Source organism: Mytilus trossulus, unplaced genomic scaffold (genome assembly GCF_036588685.1).
Source record: "Mytilus trossulus isolate FHL-02 unplaced genomic scaffold, PNRI_Mtr1.1.1.hap1 h1tg000244l__unscaffolded, whole genome shotgun sequence".
NCBI lineage: Eukaryota > Metazoa > Mollusca > Bivalvia > Mytilida > Mytilidae > Mytilus > Mytilus trossulus.
The window spans coordinates 3,564,018-3,586,744 of NW_026963317.1; the positions used below are offsets into that span (position 1 = coordinate 3,564,018).

Here is a 22,727-nt window from a genome sequence, read left to right on the forward strand (position 1 = left end):
AAATATAGCATCGCATTACCATAACTCTAAAAGGTCATTGGGAGAAAATGCTGTTCTTCATCCTGTCTACTTCCTCCTTCATTTTTTCATTAGTACTTAACAGATTTTTTGTCACAAACCCTCTTACACAATAAGTTTAATTACCTGTTTACATGTCATAAGACCATCAGAGTCCTGGTCCCCTGTATTCATTACTGGTACATTAGTACACAGTAGACCCAGTAGTAAGGAGACCTCCTTTATACTTCTCCAGCAGCACACAGTTAAATATTCTGGCATCAGACCCTCTGTTGTTTGTGTGATGTCTGTAATAGAATCATAAAAAAAATAATTTCATAATATGATTTTTAAAGAAAGAGTCTGAGATTAAATCTTGACAGATATGAAAATATATAAAAATAATAAGCTGTGGATGAATATTTCTAGTGTTTCACACAGTCACCCCTACTGATTCCGACATGACAACAATTTTGATGCATATAGTTAAAACAAAGACTAACCGAATTATAATTGCAAAGAAAAAGTATCCACAGTAAATTTAACAATCAGGAAATCTAAATAAAATTTAATTTAATTTAATTCAAACATATTTATTTATAGTGGATTGGGAAACAAGTTTTGCAACTTATATTAATCCCTTTCCACTTTGTGGGTGCGAGTGCTGCCTTGTAGCGGCATTAGCCTGCTCTTTTTCGAAATCTACAAGGGTGTCTTTAACGTGCAAGAGATATGGCTCTCTCTTAACACGGTTCAGCCATTTATCGTCCCCTTCCGACGGACTATCATCGTTTCCTATAGACCATACTTGCAAATGGTGTCAAGGGAGAGCCGAAAATTGAGTTCCTGAAATTTTCATCCCAGACGGGAATCGAACCAAGAACCTTTGTGTTAGAAGTCCTATGTACTAACCACTACACCACGGCTCACTGAATAAAATGATACATATCAATATTTTTTAAGGTCATATGTTATTCTGTTGAATTCTATATTTTTTGGTTTTGTAAATTCTATGGTCAGGAGCAAAGTTTTTCAAATTACGTACTGCCCATAACTTCTGCAGGAATGTTGCCCTCTGGTGATGAATTCTGTACAACAGGGGAGACAATCTGTGATATCTGTAGACAATCATTGATTAGTTCTGCTACAATTTTTTTCCAAAATGGAGTATCTGATGTCAGTATTGACCTACAAATACAAGGTTGTAAAAATGCAGAAATAGAAGATTCAACCCCTTTTACTAATTTTTTGTACATAAAATAAGATTTTTTTTAAAAAGACAATGCAAATGCATTAATCTTACTTTAATATTATAGAACTGTACATACAGCTATTTTTTTATTTGTAAAATGCAAACATTATCATTTCTGTCCTTTCCATGGAATCAATAGAAATATGTTTACAAAAACCCAGGCATAGATTACCTTAGTCATATTTGGCACAGCTTTTTGGAGAATTTCAGGTACTCAAAGCTCTTCAATTTTGTACTAGTTTGCCTGTATAATTACTTTGATTTGAGCATCGCTGATGAGTCTAGTGTAGACAAAATACCCATTAGGCGTAATAAATTATAAACCTAGTACCTTTGGTAACTATTTACACCACTGGGTTGATGCCACTGCTGGTGGACATTTTATCCCCGGTTGTTTAACCAGACCATTAGTCAGCACTTCGGTATTGACATGAATATCAATTATATGGTCATTTTCTTTCTCAGGCATAGATTACCTTAGCCATATTTGGAAATTTTAGGTACTCAATGATCTTCAATTTTGTGCTAGTTTTGCTTTATACTTATTTTGATCTGAGTGTCACTGATGAGTCTGGCGTATTAAATAATAAACCAGGTACCTTAAATAACTATTTACTAAATGGTAAATTAGGCATGTTGCTATATACTGAAAGTATGCTGGGAGTTTACCTGAAAGCCTTACTTAAATGGCGTTTGTTCTCTGATAGATATTTGTCACATTGGCATTCTCATCACATCTTCTATTTTTATACTGGTTAAATTTTTTAAAGACCTAGTCTATCAAAGAATACAATTTAAAGAATTTTGACTACCCCTTTTCTATAAAATTGTACTCACTTAAAGTTGACATCTTGGATGACGTATCGTATGCTATGTAAAGTTGGATATAATGGTTTACTGCAAGCAGCAGACATCAAACTCTGCTCAGCCATCTTTATCTGATACTTCAGATACTCCATCAACCATGTCAACAGATGTAAAACTCTTCCTGATTGGCTGGCAGATATTTCTGGTAAAGATGGCTGTCCACAGGACATAATGAATGATCTTGACTTAGATTCCTTTGTCATGACTGGTAGGAACTCTGCTTGCAGCAGTACGATTCTGAACATGTATGCTGCTGTTGTACTATCTAGGGGACGAGTGCTGCCTGCTAAATTCAGAGCAGTTTCAAATAAGCCATCCACAGAATCAAATGTCTAAAACAGTAAAATTGAAAGTATATAATTTGCGTACAATATGACTGAATTCTAAAAATAACTTTCTAACATTTAAAGTCAGATGAAACAAGTGACCAGTGAAAAATAATGTTAATGCAATTCTTGAACCGATGCATACATATATCATAAACTTAGTCTTCTGTGCACGATTTTATCATTTTTTATGAATAAATTTCGTTTTATCGTCAGTTTCTTTTTCAATTGATTAGTGTTGTGAAAATATGACAGGTAATTAAAATTCTTGTTTGGAGGCCGAAGTTAAACAATTGTCACCTGTTTGTCAACAATCAACAAAGAAGCATGGATATTGAGCACATGTTTAACATGTACAATCAGATAATAGTTTATTTTAGTGACAGATCCATGCATATTGCACATTGTACTTTTAAGAGAAGGGTCATGCTAAGGTCACTTTGCATACGGAAAATATGTTGGCGATTTGCTTCCTGGAAGCAAGCAATTAAAAAAAAGTAAACTTCTTCTGAATGTGGACAAATTAAAGAATTTTCCTCAGAAAAAAGTTTATGTATAAAGTGAAATGAAAACTACCTATTTTGTTATAAAACATATATGCTTATTTTTTTTTAATTTGAGGTTTCATATAACTTTAAAATTAATTGAAATTTTTTTTGCAGGTTAGTGATACAAAAGTTATGTGGGCATACCATAGTCAATAAGGCCGAATGTTACTGTTCTTATTTAGCTTCTTAAAGAATAGTTTGCGATCCCAGGTCCCTTACAAATATTTAAAACGTTACTTCAAAGTTCATAAAATGTCTTTCTGAAATTAAGAATGCATTTACTATATGGGTATCCCTGTCATCCTCAATCTGAAAATTTCCAATTCCGAAAAACATCAACTTAGTGTAACAACATGAAAATAATAATATAATATGTATGTTTTTTGTCCTGAAATTCAATAAAGGAACCAGATTCATTCTGGTTGTAGGAAAAAAGTGGTAAAATTTGGGATTAAGCACTCTGAGAACAGTATAGTTGGTGATTTAATGCATTCAAAGATAAACTCCAAAAAAAACAACAAAATTGAGAATGGAAATTGGGAATGTGTCAAAGATGCAACAACCCAAGCAAAGAGCAAAAATAGCCGAAAGACACCAATGGGTCCTCAACACAGTGAGAAAATAAATCCTTTAAAAATCATAACAATCAACTGGTCAGAATAAGTTAATATCATAGGCAGAGCATCTTTGAAATCACATAAATAAAAGATTACAATGTTTTTCTTCTTCTGCTGTATTTGTTAGTACAAATGTCATTAAGCATTGGCAGATCCAGGTGGGGGTGGGGTTCTGAGGGCTGAACCCCCCCCCCCCCTTTTTTTGGCCAATCAATGCATTTGAATGGGGACATATAGTTAGAACCCCCTTTTTAAAATGGCTGGATCCGTCCCTGCATAAAGAATGTATGTGAATACCTGTTTCATGAATTCTAATGATGAGAGATATTTAAGAAGTTTGTAGGCCTCTATTTTGTTATCTTCAAATGTATCTGTCAGACATTCTATCAAAACATTGAAATCTTCTCCTTCTATCTCAGTACAAACACAGAACCCTGCAAAAAATTTAAAATAATATCAGGTCAAAGGTCCTCTTATTATATATAATAAACTCTAAATGGTAAAATCAAAAAAGAAAAAAAAGAAACCTTTTACAGCAATCAATTGAAAAAAATGCTTCAATGATAATTTCTTTTTCTTTGAAAAAAAATCAGTAGGAATTGAGAAATAGTTACTTGTTCTTTCCCAATCAATAACACTGATAAATATACACTTAAGAAATCTTGAATAAAAATTTGTGTAACAATTCAGCCAACAAAACCAGTAGCTAACCAATAACTATAAGTTATCTCCCCTTTGTCAATTTTATGGGAAAGAAGATTACAATATTTTTTACCACAAAATCATTATTTTCAACAAATAGCCCAAAACTTGCTATAACTGATTGTCAATTATTTTAACAGACAAAATATCCTGCAGTTTAATTCAAGAAATGTTCTATAAATTAATAAAGTGAGATTCAATGGTACTTGTTACTTTATTTGAAAATTTTGTACATCCCAAAATTGGCAAAGACATTCATTACATTTTTCAATTAAAGCTTATCAAAAACTTGTATAACTTGAAAATATTTCTTTGATATATTCATTACAAAAACTCAGATATAATTATTCATATATATTAAACAACATTTAAATTTCTGTGTTTGAGAAGTTACCTTCAGCAGACGGCGTACCAAATATATCCACCATTAAGTTCAAGGCTGTCAGACATGTTGTTTTTCTAGGGAATGATGAGCCTGGATGTAAACAGATGAATAAATGTCTGGTCAACCAAGATAGAAAATCCTGCAAAATACACAGAAAACTTTAGTTAAAATATATGACAAACTTTATAGTTTACAGGATAAAACTCATAATAAATGGTATCAATACATTTTATAAAAAGACAAGTTAACAAATCTTATTTACATAAACAGCTAGATAAATGTCTGGTTAACCATTACAGAAAATCTTGCAAAATACATGGAAGGCTTTAGTCTACAGGATAAAACTTATATGATTGTGTCAATACCTCTTATAGAAAGATATGTTTACCAATCTCAAAAAAGTATTACAAATATACTTGTTATTGTAGGTGGGTGGAAAAGGGAGGGGGTGCGTTGGTGCTGTTAACTTATTTATAGCTGTTATTTTCTGTGTCATTTAGCCTCTTGTGGAGAGTTTTCTAATTGTCAATCATACCACATCTTCTTGTTTATATCAAAAACCTTGCCCCATTCTGTATGTGTATGTCAGTGGATGATATTTGTTTTTGTGTATCATATTGTTTTTCATTTATTATATTATGTACTTATATCAGGCTTTTAGTTTCATCATTTGAATTGTTATATATATACAATGGGCCTGGAAAGACTAAACTTAACTTTTTAGAATTAGAGAAATGAATATACATGTACTGACAAATTTCTTTCTCACAATGTTCAAATTTCAACTTTGTTTTTCAACTTTGCTGGTTTTATTCTATTGATGGGTTAACTTACTGGGTGATGTTTCTTAAACTGCAAAGGACTTCATTTATAGTTTGCATGAATATAATTGTATACTGTAAATTCAGAAATTATTGTGAGGTTTTTATTAATGGGAAAAATTCAACAGAGTTTTAAATGCAATAATTTAAACTTTAACCAGATGCTCCGCAGGGCGTAGCTTTATACGACCGCAGAGGTTGAACCCTGAACGGTTGGGGCAAGTATGGACACAACATTCAAGCTGGATTCAGCTCTAAATTTGGATTGTGATTAAATAGTTGACACAGCATAGGTTTCTGACACAGAATGAATGTGTTCTAATAAACTTAAAATTTTTGTTTTCTCTCAGAGCAATTCACTATGCTGTTGAATATTAATCCTCTCAAAAAAATGTTTGAAGAAATTTTCTTTTTATTTTTGAAATTTCAAATGAGAAAAATTGACCCCAATTTTTTTAATCACATCCCCCTTTCCCTTATTCCAAAACTAATCTCAATTAAAATATTCTAATGGAGTTTGCAACAATAACTACTCATTTAAATACATCATAAAATATTAAGATGTAAAAAAACTGCTTGTTATCACTGAATGGTAAAGATTATTTAAATTTATCAGTTGGTAGTAAAAAGTGAATATACATTGTATATTGTATATAACAAAGATTTTTAAAAGTTGATTCTTGACAAAGAAAGATAACTCCAATTAAAAAAAAATTCTTGCAATAAGATATGTCTTGCTTACTATTCTGGACAAAGAAAGATAACTCTAATTAAAAAAAATAATTTGCTATTTCACAATATTGTGAAATTAGATATTTCTTGCCATTGCACAATACTGTGCAATTGAAAAGACTTGCTATTGCACAATACTTAATATAATAATTTTAGATCCTGATTTGGACTAACTTGAAAACTGGGCCTATAATCAAAAATCTAAGTACATGTTTAGATTCAGCATATCAAAGAGGCCCAAGAATTTAATTTTTGTTAAAATCAAACTTAGTTTAATTTTGGACCCTTTGGACCTTAATGTAGGCCAATTTGAAAACCGGACCAAAAATGAAGAATCTACATACACAGTTAGATTTGGCATATCAAAGAACCCCATTTATTCAATTTTTGATGAAATCAAATAAAGTTTAATTTTGGACCTAGATTTGGACCAACTTGAAAACTGGGCCAATAATCAAGAATCTAAGTACATTTTTAGATTCAACATATCAAAGAACCCAACTGATTTATTTTTTGTCAAAATCAAACTAAGTTTAATTTTGGACCCTTTGGACCTTAATGTAGACCAATTTGAAAACATGACCAAAAGTTGAGAATCTACATACACAGTTAGATTCGGCATATCAAAGAACCCCAATTATTCAATTTTGATGAAATCAAACAAAGTTTAATTTTGGACCCTTTGGGCCCCTAATTCCTAAACTGTTGGGACCAAAACTCCCAAAATCAATACCAACCTTCCTTTTATGGTCATGAACCTTGTGTTTAAATTTCATAGATTTCTATTTACTTATACTAACCTTATGGTGCGAAAACCAAGAAAAATGCTTATTTGGGTCCCTTTTTGGTCCCTAATTCCTAAACTGTTGGGACCTAAACTCCCAAAATCAATACCAATCTTTCTTTTGTGGTCATAAACATTGTGTTTAAATTTCATTGATTTCTATTTACTTAAACTAAAGTTATTGTGCAAAACAAGAATAATGCTTATTTGGGCCCTTTTTTGGCCCCTAATTCCTAAACTGTTGAAACCAAAACTCCCAAAATCAATCCCAACCTTTCTTTTGTGGTCATAAACCTTGTGTCAAAATTTCATAGATTTCTATTAACTTAAACTTAAGTTATAGTGCGAAAACCAAGAAAATGCTTATTTGGGCCCTTTTTGGCCCCTAATTCCTAAAATTTTGGGACAAAAACTCCCAAAATCAATACCAACCTTCCTTTTATGGTCATAAACCTTGTGTTTAAATTTCATAGATTTCTATTCACTTTTACTAAAGTTAGAGTGCGAAAACGAAAAGTATTCGGACGACGATGACAACGACGCCAACGTGATAGCAATATACGACGAAAATTTTTTCAAAATTTGCGGTCGTATAAAAAATATTTTATATAAAATTAGATTTTTCTCAAAATCATAAAAATTAATATGGCATTTAAGTCTAAAATGACAAAATCGCAATAATAAATGCACGCAATAATTTCTGAATTTTCAGTAATATAAATATAAAGAGAAGTGGCATAATTAATAATGAGACAACTGTCTACCAGCTTTCTCACTTGCAAAAAAAACCCTAATTGTAAAAGTTGGCAACACCACAGTCAGGAGGACACTAAGACTAATTTTAACAATCTACAGTCTAACCTTGTACTGTTTTAGACTCTGTCTCTCATTCATACCCTGACCATCAGCAGTATTATTCATCTTTTTCATCTGACGTAACATCATGGTTTCACTTTCCTTCATTCTATATAGCAGCTGTAAAGAAAAATCAAATACAGAAAAATTCATTGAGAACTACTTTAAGTATGTTCAGTGAATCAAAAGTCTTAGGATGGAGAACTTTTAAAAATCTCATCTATGGGTACAAATTACAATAAACTGTTGACACACAGATATGTCTAAGGCTGTCCACAGAAAATTTGAGAAAAAAAAACCAGCAACATTGCTGATTAATTCAAAGTTGCTGGACCATGACCTATGGCCTTGAAAAAAATCATCAAACTATTATAAAATGTACCAAAAATGAAAATTCAACCATTGATATAAAATTATTTTCATTTTGGTGTACAGACAGTGGTATTACACATAGGCCTTTAGTTTCTGAAGAGGTTAAATTCAGAACTATTACTTGTTCAGCTTGAACAGTTTCAGTTGACATTTTTACCTTCTTTAGCTGTGACACTAGAAGTTGTCTAAATCCTGGTGACTGACTATTTAAGTTCCGTGGTAGAAATTTACCTTCTTTAGCTGTGACACTAGAAGTTGTCTAAATCCAGGTGACTGGCTATTCAAGTTCCATGGTAGAAATGTCTTAATAAGTTGCACCTCCCAAGCACTGACCACTGCTGTGGTTTTATTACTTTCACAGATAAAGGCAAAAGCATCAAGTCTAACCTGAAATAATTGAACATTTCTCATTTAGTGACAAAAGTTTTAACCCACTCAATATTTTCGACATTGATAAAAATATGATGGTTTCCAACATATAAATATAATACTTTAAATTCAGCAATTATTGTGTGCATTTATTTTTGAGATTTTTATAGAAAAGACAAAAATGCAAGTTTTACTATTGCGATTTAGAAAAAAATTGCTAACATATCTATGTTTCAGTTATCAGAATGTGACTTCTTGATATTGCGATTCCCACTTATTTGCATTACTCGCATTAATAAAAAGTTAACCTTACAATAATTTCTGAATGTAGAATATGCAAGATTACCCTATTTCCCCCAATAAATTGCAACCATTTAAAAACTTGATTAAGAACTGAATACAGGTGAATTTCTCTATCGTGGTTTTACTTGAATGTATTCAACATCAGCAAAAGAGTTCTTATAGCATAAAACCAGATGCTCCGCAGGGCGTAGCTTTATACGACCGCAGAGGTTGAACCCTGAACGGTTGAGGCAAGTATGGACACAACATTCAAGCTGGATTCCGCTCTAAATTTGGATTGTGATTAAATAGTTGACACAGCATAGGTTTCTGACACAGAATGAATGTATTCAAATGAACTTAAAATTTTTGTTTTCTCTTAGAGCAATTCACTATGCTGTTGAATATTAATCCTCTCAAAAAAATGTTTGAAGAAATTTTCTTTTTATTTATGAAATTTCAAATGAGAAAAATTGAACCCAATTTTTTAATCACATCCCCCTTTCCCTTATTCCAAAACTAATTTCAATTAAAATATTCTAATGGAGTTTGCAACAATTACTACTCATTTAAATACATCATAAAATATTAAGATGTAAAAAAACTGCTTGTTATCACTGAATGGTAAAGATTATTTAAATTTATCAGTTGGTAGTAAAAAGTGAATATACATTGTATATTGTATATAACAAAGATTTAAGTTGATTCTGGACAAAGAAAGATAACTCCAATTAAAAAAATTCTTGCAGATATTTCTTGCTTACTATACTGGACAAAGAAAGATAACTCTTAATTAAAAAAAAAATTGCTATTTCACAATACTGTGCAATTAGATATTTCTTGCCATTGCACAATACTGTGCAATTGAAAAGACTTGCTATTGCACAATACTTAATATAATAATTTTAGATCCTGATTTGGACCAACTTGAAAACTGGGCCCATAATCAAAAATCTAAGTACCTGTTTAGATTCAGCATATCAAAGAGGCCCAAGAATTTAATTTTTGTTAAAATCAAACTAAGTTTAATTTTGGACCCTTTGCACTTTAATTTAGACCAATTTTAAAACTGGACCAAAAATTAAGAATCTACATACACAGTTAGATTTGGCATATCAAAGAACCCCAATTTTTCAATTTTTGATGAAATCAAACAATGTTTAATTTTGGACCTCGATTTGGGCCAACTTGAAAACTGGGCCAATAATCAAAAATCTAAGTACATTTTTAGATTCAGCATATCAAAGAACCCAAAGGTTTCAATTTTTGTTAAAATCAAACTAAGTTTAATTTTGGACCCTTTGGACCTTAATGTAGACCAATTTGAAAACGGGACCAAAAATTAAGAATCTACATACACAGTTAGATTCGGCATATTAAAGAACCCCAATTATTCAATTTTGATGAAATCAAACAAAATTTAATTTTGGACCCTTTGGGCCCCTTTTTCCTTAACTGTTGGGACCAAAACTCCCAAAATCAATACCAACCTTCCTTTAATAGTCATAAACCTTGTGTTTAAATTTCATAGATTTCTATTTACTTATACTAACACTATGGTGCGAAAACCAAGAAAAATGCTTATTTGGGTCCCTTTTTGGCCCCTAATTCCTAAACTATTGGGACCGAAACGCCCAAAATCAATACCAACCTTCCTTTTGTGGTCATAAACATTGTGTTTAAATTTCATTGATTTCTATTTACTTTAACTAAAGTTATTGTGCGAAAACCAAGAATAATGCTTATTTGGGCCCTTTTTTTGCCCCTAATTCCTAAACTGTTGAAACCAAAACTCCCAAAATCAATCCCAACCTTTCTTTTGTGGTCATAAACCTTGTGTCAAAATTTCATAGATTTCTATTAACTTAAACTAAAGTTATAGTGCGAAAACCAAGAAAATGCTTATTTGGGCCCTTTTTGGCCCCTAATTCCTAAAATGTTGGGACCAAAACTCCCAAAATCAATACCAGCCTTCCTTTTATGGTCATAAATCTTGTGTTAAAATTTCATAGATTTCTATTCACTTTTACTAAAGTTAGAGTGCGAAAACTAAAAGTATTCGGACGACGACGACGACGACGACGACGACGACGACGACGCCAACGTGATAGCAATATACGACGAAATTTTTTTCAAAATTTGCGGTCGTATAAAAACATATCAATTCTTAAATGTTTTCCAGGTTTACCTTCATTATTCAAGAAGTTTTTTTAGCCTGCTTGAATTTTACAACTTTTAGATCAGCATGCTTCAGCTTCAATATGGTTTTAGTTTTATTTATAATTCAGCATGTTTATCTTTTAATAATAACAATAATGTGTCCATAGTACATGGATGCCCAATCACACTATCATTTGCCATGTTTAGTGGACTGTGAAATCATGGTCAAAACTCTATTTGGAATTAAAAATAGAAAAATTATATCACAGGGAACATGTGTACTAAATCTCAAGTTGATTGGACTTCAACTTCATCAAAAACTACCTTGACCAAAACTTTAACCTGAAGCGGGACGAACGAAGGCAGACCAGAAAACGTAATGCCCATAAATGGGGCATAAAAATAGGGCATACAAATATCCCTCCCTGTCTTAACATTGAATCCAACATACTCCCCTTGTACTGAAATTTTCATCACAGCATGTTTTTTTTGGCTAATTTTGTTATTGTATTGCTGTTCTATTGAAGTAAACCCTCTCTTCTAATTAATATATAAACAACAAATACCTGTTCATCTATATGACATAATGCTTGTTGTAGTACAGACATATCTATCAGGTTGTTGACACTGTCTTCGGATTCCAATTGTTTGTCTAAAAGACCCATCACTCTAGCTCTACGTAAACAAGTCACCAGCGATGACATTTTTGAAGTATCTACAAAAATATAAACAAAATCTTCACATCAAGCTACAAGAAATGCCATTTTTATAAGACTAAATCTTATAAGTGTTTTTTTTGTCTCTCAACATATATATATTTCCTTGTAATTAAGTCACCCATTTTCGTCAAAGTTTCATATAATTACTTGCCAAAACATAATACTAAAAATAAATTAAAGGCTGAAAGTATATACGCATAATATTTAAAATGATGTTATATGAATTTAAGGCGCAATTACTAGCCCAGTAGCCAGTAGCCCAGTAGCCAGTACTTCGGTACTGGCATGAAAATACAGATTTATTGTGTTATTAAAATTAGCTGTAACAAAATATTAGAAATTATAATAAATTAAGGAATGTATCTCCCTCATGCAAACCTCTGATTCCTTTCATGGATTTGGTTATACTTTTGGGACCTTGAGGATAAGTTATTGCTCTTCATCTTTTATATAAGCTTTGGATTGCAAATATTTTGGCCACGAGCATCACTGAAGAGACATGTATTGTCGAAATGCGCATCTGGTGCAAGAAAATTGGTACTGTTAATTTTACTACATATGTAAGCCGCCTTCCAAAACCAATAACAACAACAACAACTATAAGACTAAATATTGTAATTGAATATAAGATATGAAAGCAAAGTTTAACGCATACTGAAATAATCTTTATTCAAAAGGCATGATGTTTAAATCTTTAACGCACTTTATTGCTGGTAGACATCTTTGAGGGTATAACCAGCCCATTAATCAGCTCTTTAATATATATTGAGATGGAATATTATTGACATGTTCATTTTCTGTAAATTTACTGACCAAATTTCCATACAAGCAAAAATAGAAAATAGAGGTTTCTTTACCTTGGTCTATGTGCATATTAAACAAAGGACACAGATGGATTCATGACAAAATTGTGTTTTGGTGATGGCGATGTGTTTGTAGATCTAACTTTACTAAACAATCTTGCTTCTTACAATTATCTCATTATCTCAATTTATAACTTGGTCCATTAGTTACAGAGGAAAATATTTTGTTAAAATTTACAAATTGTTACAAAATTATTAACAAGTAAACTCCGAGCTACTGCTCACTGATGATACCCCCGCCGCAAGTGGATAATATTAATAGTGTAAAAATATGCAAGTGTTCGGTAAACAGGAAGTTGTCAAGTGATCAATCTGAAAACGCATCACACGGTATAGCTGACTTAGATAAACCCTGAAACCAAATTTCAGAAATCCTTGTATTGTAGTTCGTGAGAAAAATGCGACGAAAATTTTCAACTTGGCTATCATGTGTAAAATCATACAAGTGTTCGGTTAACAGGAAGTTGTCAAGTGATCAATCTGAAAACGCATCACACGGTATAGCTGACTTAGATAAACCCTGAAACCAAATTTCAGAAATCCTTGTATTGTAGTTCCTGAGAAAAATGTGACGAAAATTTTCAACTTGGCTATCATGTGTAAAATCATACAAGTGTTCGGTAAACAAGAAGTTGTCAAGTGATCAATCTGAAAACGTATCACACGGTATAGCTGACTTAGATAAAACCTGAAACCAAATTTCAGAAAGCCTTGTATTGTAGTTCGTGAGAAAAATGTGACGAAAATTTTCAACTTGGCTATCATGTGTAAAATCATACAAGTGTTTGGTAAACAGGAAGTTGTCAAGTGATCAATCTGAAATGGCATCACACGGTATAGCTGACTTAGATAAACCCTGAAACTAAATTTCAGAAATCCTTGTATTGTAGTTCGTGAGAAAAATGTGACGAAAATTTTCAACTTGGCTATCATGTGTAAAATCATACAAGTGTTCGGTAAACAGGAAGTTGTCAAGTGATCAATCTGAAAACGCATCACACGGTATAGCTGACTTAGATAAACTCTGAAACCAAATTTCAGAAATCCTTGTATTGTAGTTCCCGGGAAAAATGTGACTAAAGTTTCATGGGACGGATGGACGGACTGACGGACGGACTGACGGACAGACAGAGGTAAAACAGTATACCCCCCCTTTTTTAAAGCGGGGGTATAAAAATTGACTATGAATGGCAATAATTCCTTAAGGGGTCAACTGACCTTTTTGGTCATGTTTACTTATTGATGGATCTTACTTTGCTGAACATTATTGCTTTTTACAGTTTATCTCTATCTTTAAAGATATTTAAGATAATAACTAAAAACAGCAAAATTACCATAAAAATTTCCAAGTCAGGGGCAGCAACCCCACAACCAGTTGCCAGATTCATCTGAAAATTTCAGGGCAGATAGATCTTGACTTGCTAAACAATTTAACTCCTTTCTGAATTGCTCTTAATGCTTTGGTTTCAGAGTTATAATCCAAAATCTACATTTTACCCCTATGTTCTATCTTTAGCCATGGTGGTAATCTTGGTTGGTTGGCACCCTGCACATATTTTTCAAACTAGATACCTCAAGGATGATTACGGCCAAGTATGGTTAAATTTGGGCCATTAATTTTAGAGGAGAAGATTTTTGTAAAAGATTAGAAAAAAATTGCGAATAAGATTGGTAAATCAGGTGCTCCCCAGGGCACAGCTTTATACTACCCAAGTGGTCCAACCCTGAACAGTTGGCAAATTTGGTCACAATATTCAAGCTTGATACTGTCTGAATTTGGATTGTGATAAAAAATTTGGCATAATATAGGTTTTTGTCACAAAACACAGATCTAACAAATCTATTGCACAATACTGTGCAATTGAAGATTTCTTCTTGAAACTTTTCAAAATTTTAATTTTGAAAATTTTTGAAAAAAAAGGAATCCCTTAAAAAAAATGGTAAATAAAAAATCCCTCCCACCCCTCTAACTTATTGGAATCCCCTAGGAGCAATAACCTATTAACTGAATCTCATGCTTTCCTTTGTAGTATTGAACCTTGTAGTACAATTTCAGAAATATCTATTCACATAAACACAAGTTATTGTCATGATTGTTTAGAAACTAGAAACATGCTTCTTTTTGGCCCTTAATTCCTATGTATTTTGGGCAATTAACCAAAAAATTATTCCCAGCCTCCCTTTTGTTATATATATTACATTGTGGTACCATTTCATAGAGATCCATACAATAACACACAAGTTATTGTCTGGAAACTAGAAAAATGCTTATTTTGGCCCCATTTTGGCCCTTAATTCCTAAACTTTGGCCCCATAACTTCTTATATGAATTCAAACCTTCTACTTGTGGTTTCAAACATTGCTGTATAATATCAGAGCAATTGAAATACTTGTACACAAGGCTATTATACTGAAACTAGAAAAATGCTTGTTTTTGGCCCCTTTAGGGCCCCTAATAACGGTTGAGACATGATCATCCCCAAAATCAATCCAAACCTTCCTTTAGTGGTATTGAACCTTTGAAAAAAATTTATAAAGATCTATTCCCTTATATCTGGGTGACCAATGCATATCCATCTCACTCCATTGGATCTATCTAATGCTTACTATCCCCCCCCCCCCCAAGCTTTCCTGCCTTTTAAAAAATGGCTGGATGCCCTCCTGGAGAAGCCAAACCCTATACAATGACCATAAATTATTGCACATGTTCCTTAATCACTGATATTTCAAGCAGTCACTGAATCTTGAAAATGAGGCTTTGAGAATGGACAAATGAAATACAGAATCTTTGTAAAATACGGAATCTGCATCCAAAGTATGAAGAATCTAGGTCTTCTACATTTTGAAATATTCAGCTTTATAAATTTACATATAGTTTATGCTTACTCCAGAAATTAATCCCTTTGTTTTGCATACAACAACTTTCGTGGCAGGCAGAGCAAAAATGTTAACTATAGTGTTTTCTATTATTATTTTGTTTATATTATTTTCAGGTACATTATACTGGTTGGTTTTGTTTATAGATTAGTAAAGACACTAGATTAGATTTAGACTTTGTGTGGAAGCCAAATATAGTCATTTAACAAAAAAATATTTAGTTTTATTAGTAACGCTCATTGAAATATTTATTGACAGTATGATTCCTAAAATGAAACAAATTTTATTGCATAGAAAACATTGATTCTATATATAGACAAGGTTAAAACCAGAGCAAAATCACACTATAATACAAAGTTATAGCAAATATTTTGTCACCTTATAAGATGAGAGACAAAATACATGTATATCCAGATTCCACAAAGATTTTTTCTGTATTTAGAAACATGGTAAGACCATTTTTCTCTAATAGAAAATTTAAATCCCACTGATGTCTTTAATTATGACAATGTTTATTTTGAACTTTTATTTTTTGGGTCAGTTATTTTCTACGTCATTTAAATATTCAATAATTAGCTGAATCAGGTATTGACATGTCCTTAATAACTTCCTAGTTGGTCGACATTGAAGAAACCGTGAAAGAGAACTAATCTTTTGTCATTACAAAATCAACAGGTATTTGGTTAAATTATAAGTTATTTTATTTAATCACTAGGTATAAAACACAGAGTAATGTGTATGTAATCATGTCCATACATTGTAAAAAATATGTCTTATTGTTCAAAGGAGTAGGTTCTAAGGTCCTAAAATGACCCCCTTTTTTAGCGTAAATTTCAAGCTAGGATTTATTGAGCAATATCACAAAAAATTATAGCTAATACAGTGATTAGATAGGAAATAAACCATTTTGTTGAAAATTTACATTCCTGCATTTTATTATGACCTCACAAGTTGTACTCATATTAAAAAAAATGTATATTTCTACAATAAAATCAATAGAAATATGAAAATTTCCGAATATTATTGGACAGGAAACATAGAGCTTATACATAGACAACAAAGATCTTTTAAAATAATGTGTTTAAGGCATTTCATGTCTTATTTGAATATTTAGTTTGTCGACTCCTGCGCTCAATGTTTCATGGTCCTTAATTTGGTTGAAGTCCAGCAGATTTTCACCAAAATCTCTTATCTTTACCTTTTTGGGATGTAAAAAATGAACGTGTTAAAATTAAACTTTGACAAAAATAGTTCTATTTAACTTTCTCACATGTCTCTAAGTCACCTTAAAAACATTTTTTGTCTTTTAACATTGAACTTTATAATCAGGGACAAATATTGCCCTTACCGAACTAACTTCTTTAATAATCAACAATGTAATCCATCATTTATCTGTGTGATTGAGAATTATATATTCAAACTAATTCTGTTGTATGTAATCAACAAGAAGCACAGCTAGTGACCAATACAACAGGGTTAATGCATGATAATCAAATACAAGGCCCGAGAACACAGTTATTTCGTAGTGCATTTCTTTTAGACAATAAATTCAAATTAAAAAAATCGCACCTGCTCTTTCTCAAAAAGCTTTTTACAGTGTAGTGTACTACCAGTGAGACATATAATATCAAAATTATAGAAACTTCTACCAGCTCTAACTCAAAATATTGACAATTCTGTGTTAAGGGGGTGTAAAATTCAGTTTGACAGCTTCAGATGTGATAAAATTTGACCTTTTAAAACTGGACCAATTCACTACTTAACATAAAGATTCAGCACTAAAAATTTTTTGACATGTAATTACATCCCCCAACTTAATATTTCATGCATTTAATATCAAGAAATAAATTGGGAAGGTATATCAAATAAAACATGCAAGTTATACACTGTTTACACTAGGGACTATATTCGTAGACAACGAAAACCAAAGGACAATAACTGTGTCCTTGGGCCACAATAAGCAGCAACAAACGACAATCATTGAAGAATCCAACACGTGCCTGCCCCATGTCAGGAGCCTGTAGTCATTCACTGTTTTTAGTTTGTTGTACATTATATTTAAGGAATGACTGTATTATTTTTTCTGTCTTTAAAGAAATAACATAAAAAATTTGGTGTACACTGAATAACGCGCGTAATGGGTTATTTAACAGTGTGCACCAAATTTTTTTATGTTATTTTGAATAGACACAAAAAATATTACAGTCATTTCTTATGATTTAATTCTAAATTCCATTTTAAACCGTAGAAAACCATGAAAAAACATTGATGACGTCACAGTCACATGACTAAATTAGGTCTATGGGCTCATAACAAAATTACGTCAGCCAATCAGAAGGGTGTTACATCTAAAATCAAACTATTTGCAATTGTTCATTGTTTTGTCCATGTGTTCGTTTTCACCTTTGAATTTTTTTTTTATATTTTTCATTTCGAGTATCACCACCCATTCACCATTAACTATTTGAACCTTGACACTAAAGCAAAATAACTTTTATCTTTGAAATTTGCAGGCCATGGCATCCAGTAAACCTATTTCAGGTGGACCTTGTAAAGCAAAAAGATTCAAAGGAACACGTGATCATAAGACTATTGATATTAAAAATTATAACCCATCTGTCCAAACTATTAAAACAGAATGTGACAAACATGATCAACAGCTCACCTTGTACTGTCCAAGTCATTTAATACCGTGCTGTGATGAATGTATATCCAATACTCATATGGAATGTACCGGAATAAAAAGTCTAGCTAGCATTGTGGAGAAAACCAAGATTGAAAAATCTAAAGAATCTGTAGAGAAAGAAATTAACTCCATCTTACAACTCTTAGGTAAAATTGTAAATAACAAATCACAAAACATTAAAAGAGGAGAACAAGAATATGAAAGCATAAAGGAATTCATTGTAAAAATACGCAATGAAATAGATGAACATTTAACCCACCTAGAAAAGAAGATATACCAAGAAGCAGATAACATCTTGAATCAGGAAAAATCAAAAGCCACAGATTTAATCACTGAAATTGAAGAAAAACAGAAAATCTTAAAGAAAATGCAAGATCAGTTACATACAGTCATGCCACATGCCTCAAAACTCCAATCATTCCTAGGAGTACATCAGATTGAACAACAAGTACATCAATGTCAACGATACATAGATGATCTTGAAAATGACGACAGGGCAAAAAAATTTAACATCAAAATGGAGGAAAATAATGAAACAGAAAAGATAATAAAAAAGTTAGAATCCTTAGGTGAATTAACTGTTGTTAAAACAGATATGGATTTGAATAGAGAAACCAGTGTGAGGATGAAAGCACAAGTAGAATCACGAGAAAAATCCAACATAAACAACATGACTATGAATATTGAGAAAAAGATAAAGACCAACATGGATAAGGAGGTGAGTGACATGATTTGTCTGAGTGATGGAAGACTTATAATGGTGGAATGGTTAGGCAAAGTTAAACTACTTACTCCTGATGGCAAGACACAGAAACATTTACCTATACCTGGTGGAGCTTTTAGTGTTACACAGATCAATCAAGACACTATTGCCGTAACTTATCCCTGGAATAACGCCATTAAGATCTTCAATATGGAGAATGAAACAGTAACCAAAGTTATCACATTAGATAAACAATGCAGGGGATTATCGTCATCAGATAATTCTCTTGTTGTAGGTTTGAGTGATGATGAAATCCGTATTATAGACTTAGAAGGAAATACACTGAAGTCAATACAAGTTGAGTGTGAATCACACCTAAATTTCATTGTTTACTGTAATGACAGAGTAATCTATAGTGACCATGATGGTATAGCAGTAAACTGTGTTGATCAATCAGGTAAACAGATCTGGCAGTATACACAGGATTTATCAGGACCATGGGGATTTTGTACAGATACTTATGGTAACATTATTGTAGCAGACACTGGATCTCATAGAATAATAGTAATATCAAAAGATGGAAAGGATAGTAAAGTACTGCTTAGTGATGGACTGGAGAATCCTGGATGTATTTGTTTGAAACAAAATGAGTCTTCAGGTTTTATATGTGATAACAATGGCAAAGACTTGACAAAAATCACTATATCTTCTGAATGAATTATACACTTGGGAGTCCAAATATCGCCTGACTTTGATACATGTACTAAAACTAACAACTCTTTATTGATATTTATTTTAAAAAAATGCGTCTTCAGGTTTTATTTGTGATTGAATAAGCGCATACCTGACAAAATTCAAAATAGATGAAATATACACTGAGGAGTCCAATGATCACCTGATTAATTTACAATAAAGTAACACAGTACATGTACAGCAACTAACATATAAAAAAGAAGATGTGGTATGATTGCCAATGAGACAACTATCCACAAAAGACCAAAATGACACAAACATTAACAACTATAGGTCACCGTATGGCCTTCAACAATGAGCAAATCCCATACTGCATAGTCAGCTATGAAAGGCCCAGATAAGACAATGTAAAACAATTCATACGAGAAAACTAACGGCCTTATTTATGTAAAAAAATGAACAAAAAACAAATATGTAACACATATACAAACAACAACCACTGAATTACAGGCTCCTGACTTGGAACAGGCACATACATAAATAATGTGGCGGGGTTAAATTTGTTATGTCTACTTATTAAATATCATACAGAATCAGTAACCTTAATTGAGTCTTTAGTCAGTTATTTTGGAACATATCCTGTGTAGGATCTCCCCATCATGTTCATAATTTTCAACATCTATACTTCTAAAATATGGAGGTCCAATTTGATAGCTAGCATGAGATTCAAAGGATTCAATGTTAAATAAGAATGATGACAATTTTTTTTGTGTTGATTGAAAATAACACCACTCCAGTATATGTCACATGTAGTTGCCAGTAGTACAAGACAGGGGCGGATCCAGCCATTTATAAAAAGGAGGGGGTGGGTCCAAACCAAAGAAGAGGGGATTCCAACTATATGTCCCCATTCAAATGCATTGATCATCAAAAAAAAAAAAAGGAGGTTCCAACCCCCAGAACCCTCCCCCTGGATCCGCCAATGCAAGAAAACCAGGATGGATTCAAACAGAAATAGTTTGACATGTAGACCAGATGCTCTGCAAGTCGCAGCTTTATATGATCCCAGAGGTCAAACCCAGAACAGTTGGGGCAAGTATGGACACTACATTCAAGCTTGATACAGCTCTGAATTTGGATTGTGATTAAATAGTTGACACAGCATAGGTTTCTGACACAGAATGAATGTGGTCAAATGAACGTAGCAATTTTATTTATTTGGCAATACACTATCCTGACTTTGCTGTTGAATATAACATAAATAGTTTGACATGTAGAAAACTGTGCACCTTTTAATTGCATTCATGACTGAGTCAGATGACAGTTCATAGACATAAAAATCTAGACTAAAACAACCTAGCGCTTTTCTTGTCCTTGAGGTTTAAACAAGTTTGCACCCCCTGAATTGTCTTATCAAAATAAGAAGATGTGGTATGATTTCCAATGAGACAATCATAAATCAAATAGCCTGCTTTTTCTTGAACCATAATCAAGTAATAATGAGAGGCTGAAGCTCGACTCCCTGTCATACAGACATACCTTACAAATATTCCATTTAACAAATATAGTTGAAAATTGCTTAATGTAACTGAAAAATAACAAAACCATTAAACAAGAATGTGTCCAAAGTACAAGGATGCCCTACTTGCACTTCCATTTTCTATGTACAATTTACCATGAAATTGGGGTATAAAACTCTAATTTGGCATTAAAATTAGAAAGATCAAATCAAATGAAACATGTACTAGTTAATTGGACTTCAACTTCATAAACCAGATGCTCCGCAGTGCGTAGCTTTATACGACCGCAGAGGTTGAACCCTGAACGGTTGGGGCAAGTATGGACACAACATTCAAGCTGGATCAGCTCTAAATTTGGATTGTGATTAAATAGTTGACACAGCATACGTTTCTGACACAGAATGAATGTGTTCTAATGAACTTAAAATTTTGGTTTTCTCTTAGAGCAATTCACTATGCTGTTGAATATTAATCCTCTCAAAAAATTGTTTGAAGAAATTTTCTTTTTATTTATGAAATTTCAAATGAGAAAATTGAACCCAATTTTTTTAATCACATCCCCCTTTCCCTTATTCCAAAACTAATCTCAATAAAAATTTCTAATGGAGTTTGCGACAATAACTACTCATTTAAATATAGCATAAAATATTAAGATGTAAAAAAATGCTTGTTATCACTGAATGGTAAAGATTATTTTAATTTATCAGTTGGTAGTAAAAAGTGAATATACATTGTATATTGTATATATAACAAAGATTTAAGTTGATTCTGGACAAAGAAAGATAACTCCAAATAAAAAAATTCTTACAATTAGATATTTCTTGCTTACTATTCTGGACAAAGAAAGATAACTCTAATTAAAAACAAAATTGCTATTTCACAATATTTTGCAATAAGATATTTCTTGCCATTGCGCAATACTGTGCAATTGAAAAGACTTGCTATTGCACAAGACTTAATATAATAATTTTAGATCCTGATTTGGACCAACTTGAAAACTGGGCCCATAATCAAAAATCTAAGTACATGTTTGGATTCAGCATATCAAAGAACCCCAAGATTTCAGTTTTTGTTAAAATCAAACTAAGTTTAATTTTGGACCCTTTAGACTTTAATGTAGACCAATTTGAAAACAAGACCAAAAATGAGGAATCTACATACACAGTTAGATTTGGCATATCAAAGAACCCCATTTATTCAATTTTTGATGAAATCAAACAAAGTTTAATTTTGGACCCCGATTTGGACCTACATGAAAACTGGGCCGATAATCAAGAATCTAAGTACATTTTTAGATTCAGCATATCAAAGAATCCAAACGATTAATTTTTTGTCAAAATCAAACGAAGTTTAATTTTGGACCCTTTGGACCTTAATGTAGACAAATTTGAAAAAGGGACAAAAGTTTAAAATCTACATACACAGTTAGATTCGGCATATCAAAGAACCCCAATTATTCAATTTTGATGAAATCAAACAAAGTTTAATTTTGGACCCTTTGGGCCCCTTATTCCTAAACTGTTGGGACCAAAACTCCCAAAATCATTACCAACCTTCCTTTTATGGTCATAAACCTTGTGTTTAAATTTCATAGATT

At 32.1% G+C, this 22,727-nt stretch overlaps 2 protein-coding genes across 3 annotated transcripts in view; one reads left to right on the forward strand and one right to left on the reverse strand.

Moving 5' to 3' along the window:
• The window catches only part of LOC134701523 (tRNA (32-2'-O)-methyltransferase regulator THADA-like), a 259,205-nt gene that overhangs the window by 115,529 nt on the left and 120,949 nt on the right, over positions 1 to 22,727 (reverse strand). Inside the window, exons 14-21 of the mRNA XM_063562672.1 lie at positions 11,636 to 11,784; positions 8,490 to 8,645; positions 7,893 to 8,006; positions 4,704 to 4,833; positions 3,905 to 4,041; positions 2,087 to 2,448; positions 1,043 to 1,185; positions 145 to 305 (exon numbers count right to left, since the gene is read on the reverse strand). Of these exons, the coding sequence (XP_063418742.1) occupies positions 145 to 305; positions 1,043 to 1,185; positions 2,087 to 2,448; positions 3,905 to 4,041; positions 4,704 to 4,833; positions 7,893 to 8,006; positions 8,490 to 8,645; positions 11,636 to 11,784 (1,352 nt within the window). The remainder of the gene's footprint in view (positions 1 to 144; positions 306 to 1,042; positions 1,186 to 2,086; positions 2,449 to 3,904; positions 4,042 to 4,703; positions 4,834 to 7,892; positions 8,007 to 8,489; positions 8,646 to 11,635; positions 11,785 to 22,727) is intronic.
• The window catches only part of LOC134701535 (repetitive organellar protein-like), a 36,401-nt gene continuing 29,774 nt past the window's right edge, over positions 16,101 to 22,727 (forward strand). The window contains exons 1-2 of one of the 2 annotated variants that reach the window (XM_063562686.1): positions 16,101 to 16,203; positions 18,042 to 19,737. In XM_063562686.1, coding sequence (XP_063418756.1) covers positions 18,045 to 19,634 — 1,590 coding nt within the window. In that variant the 5' untranslated portion in view covers positions 16,101 to 16,203; positions 18,042 to 18,044 and the 3' untranslated portion in view covers positions 19,635 to 19,737. Of the gene's footprint in view, positions 16,204 to 18,041; positions 19,738 to 22,727 lie in introns of those variants that run through there. The other variant, XM_063562684.1, reaches the window with a different exon arrangement.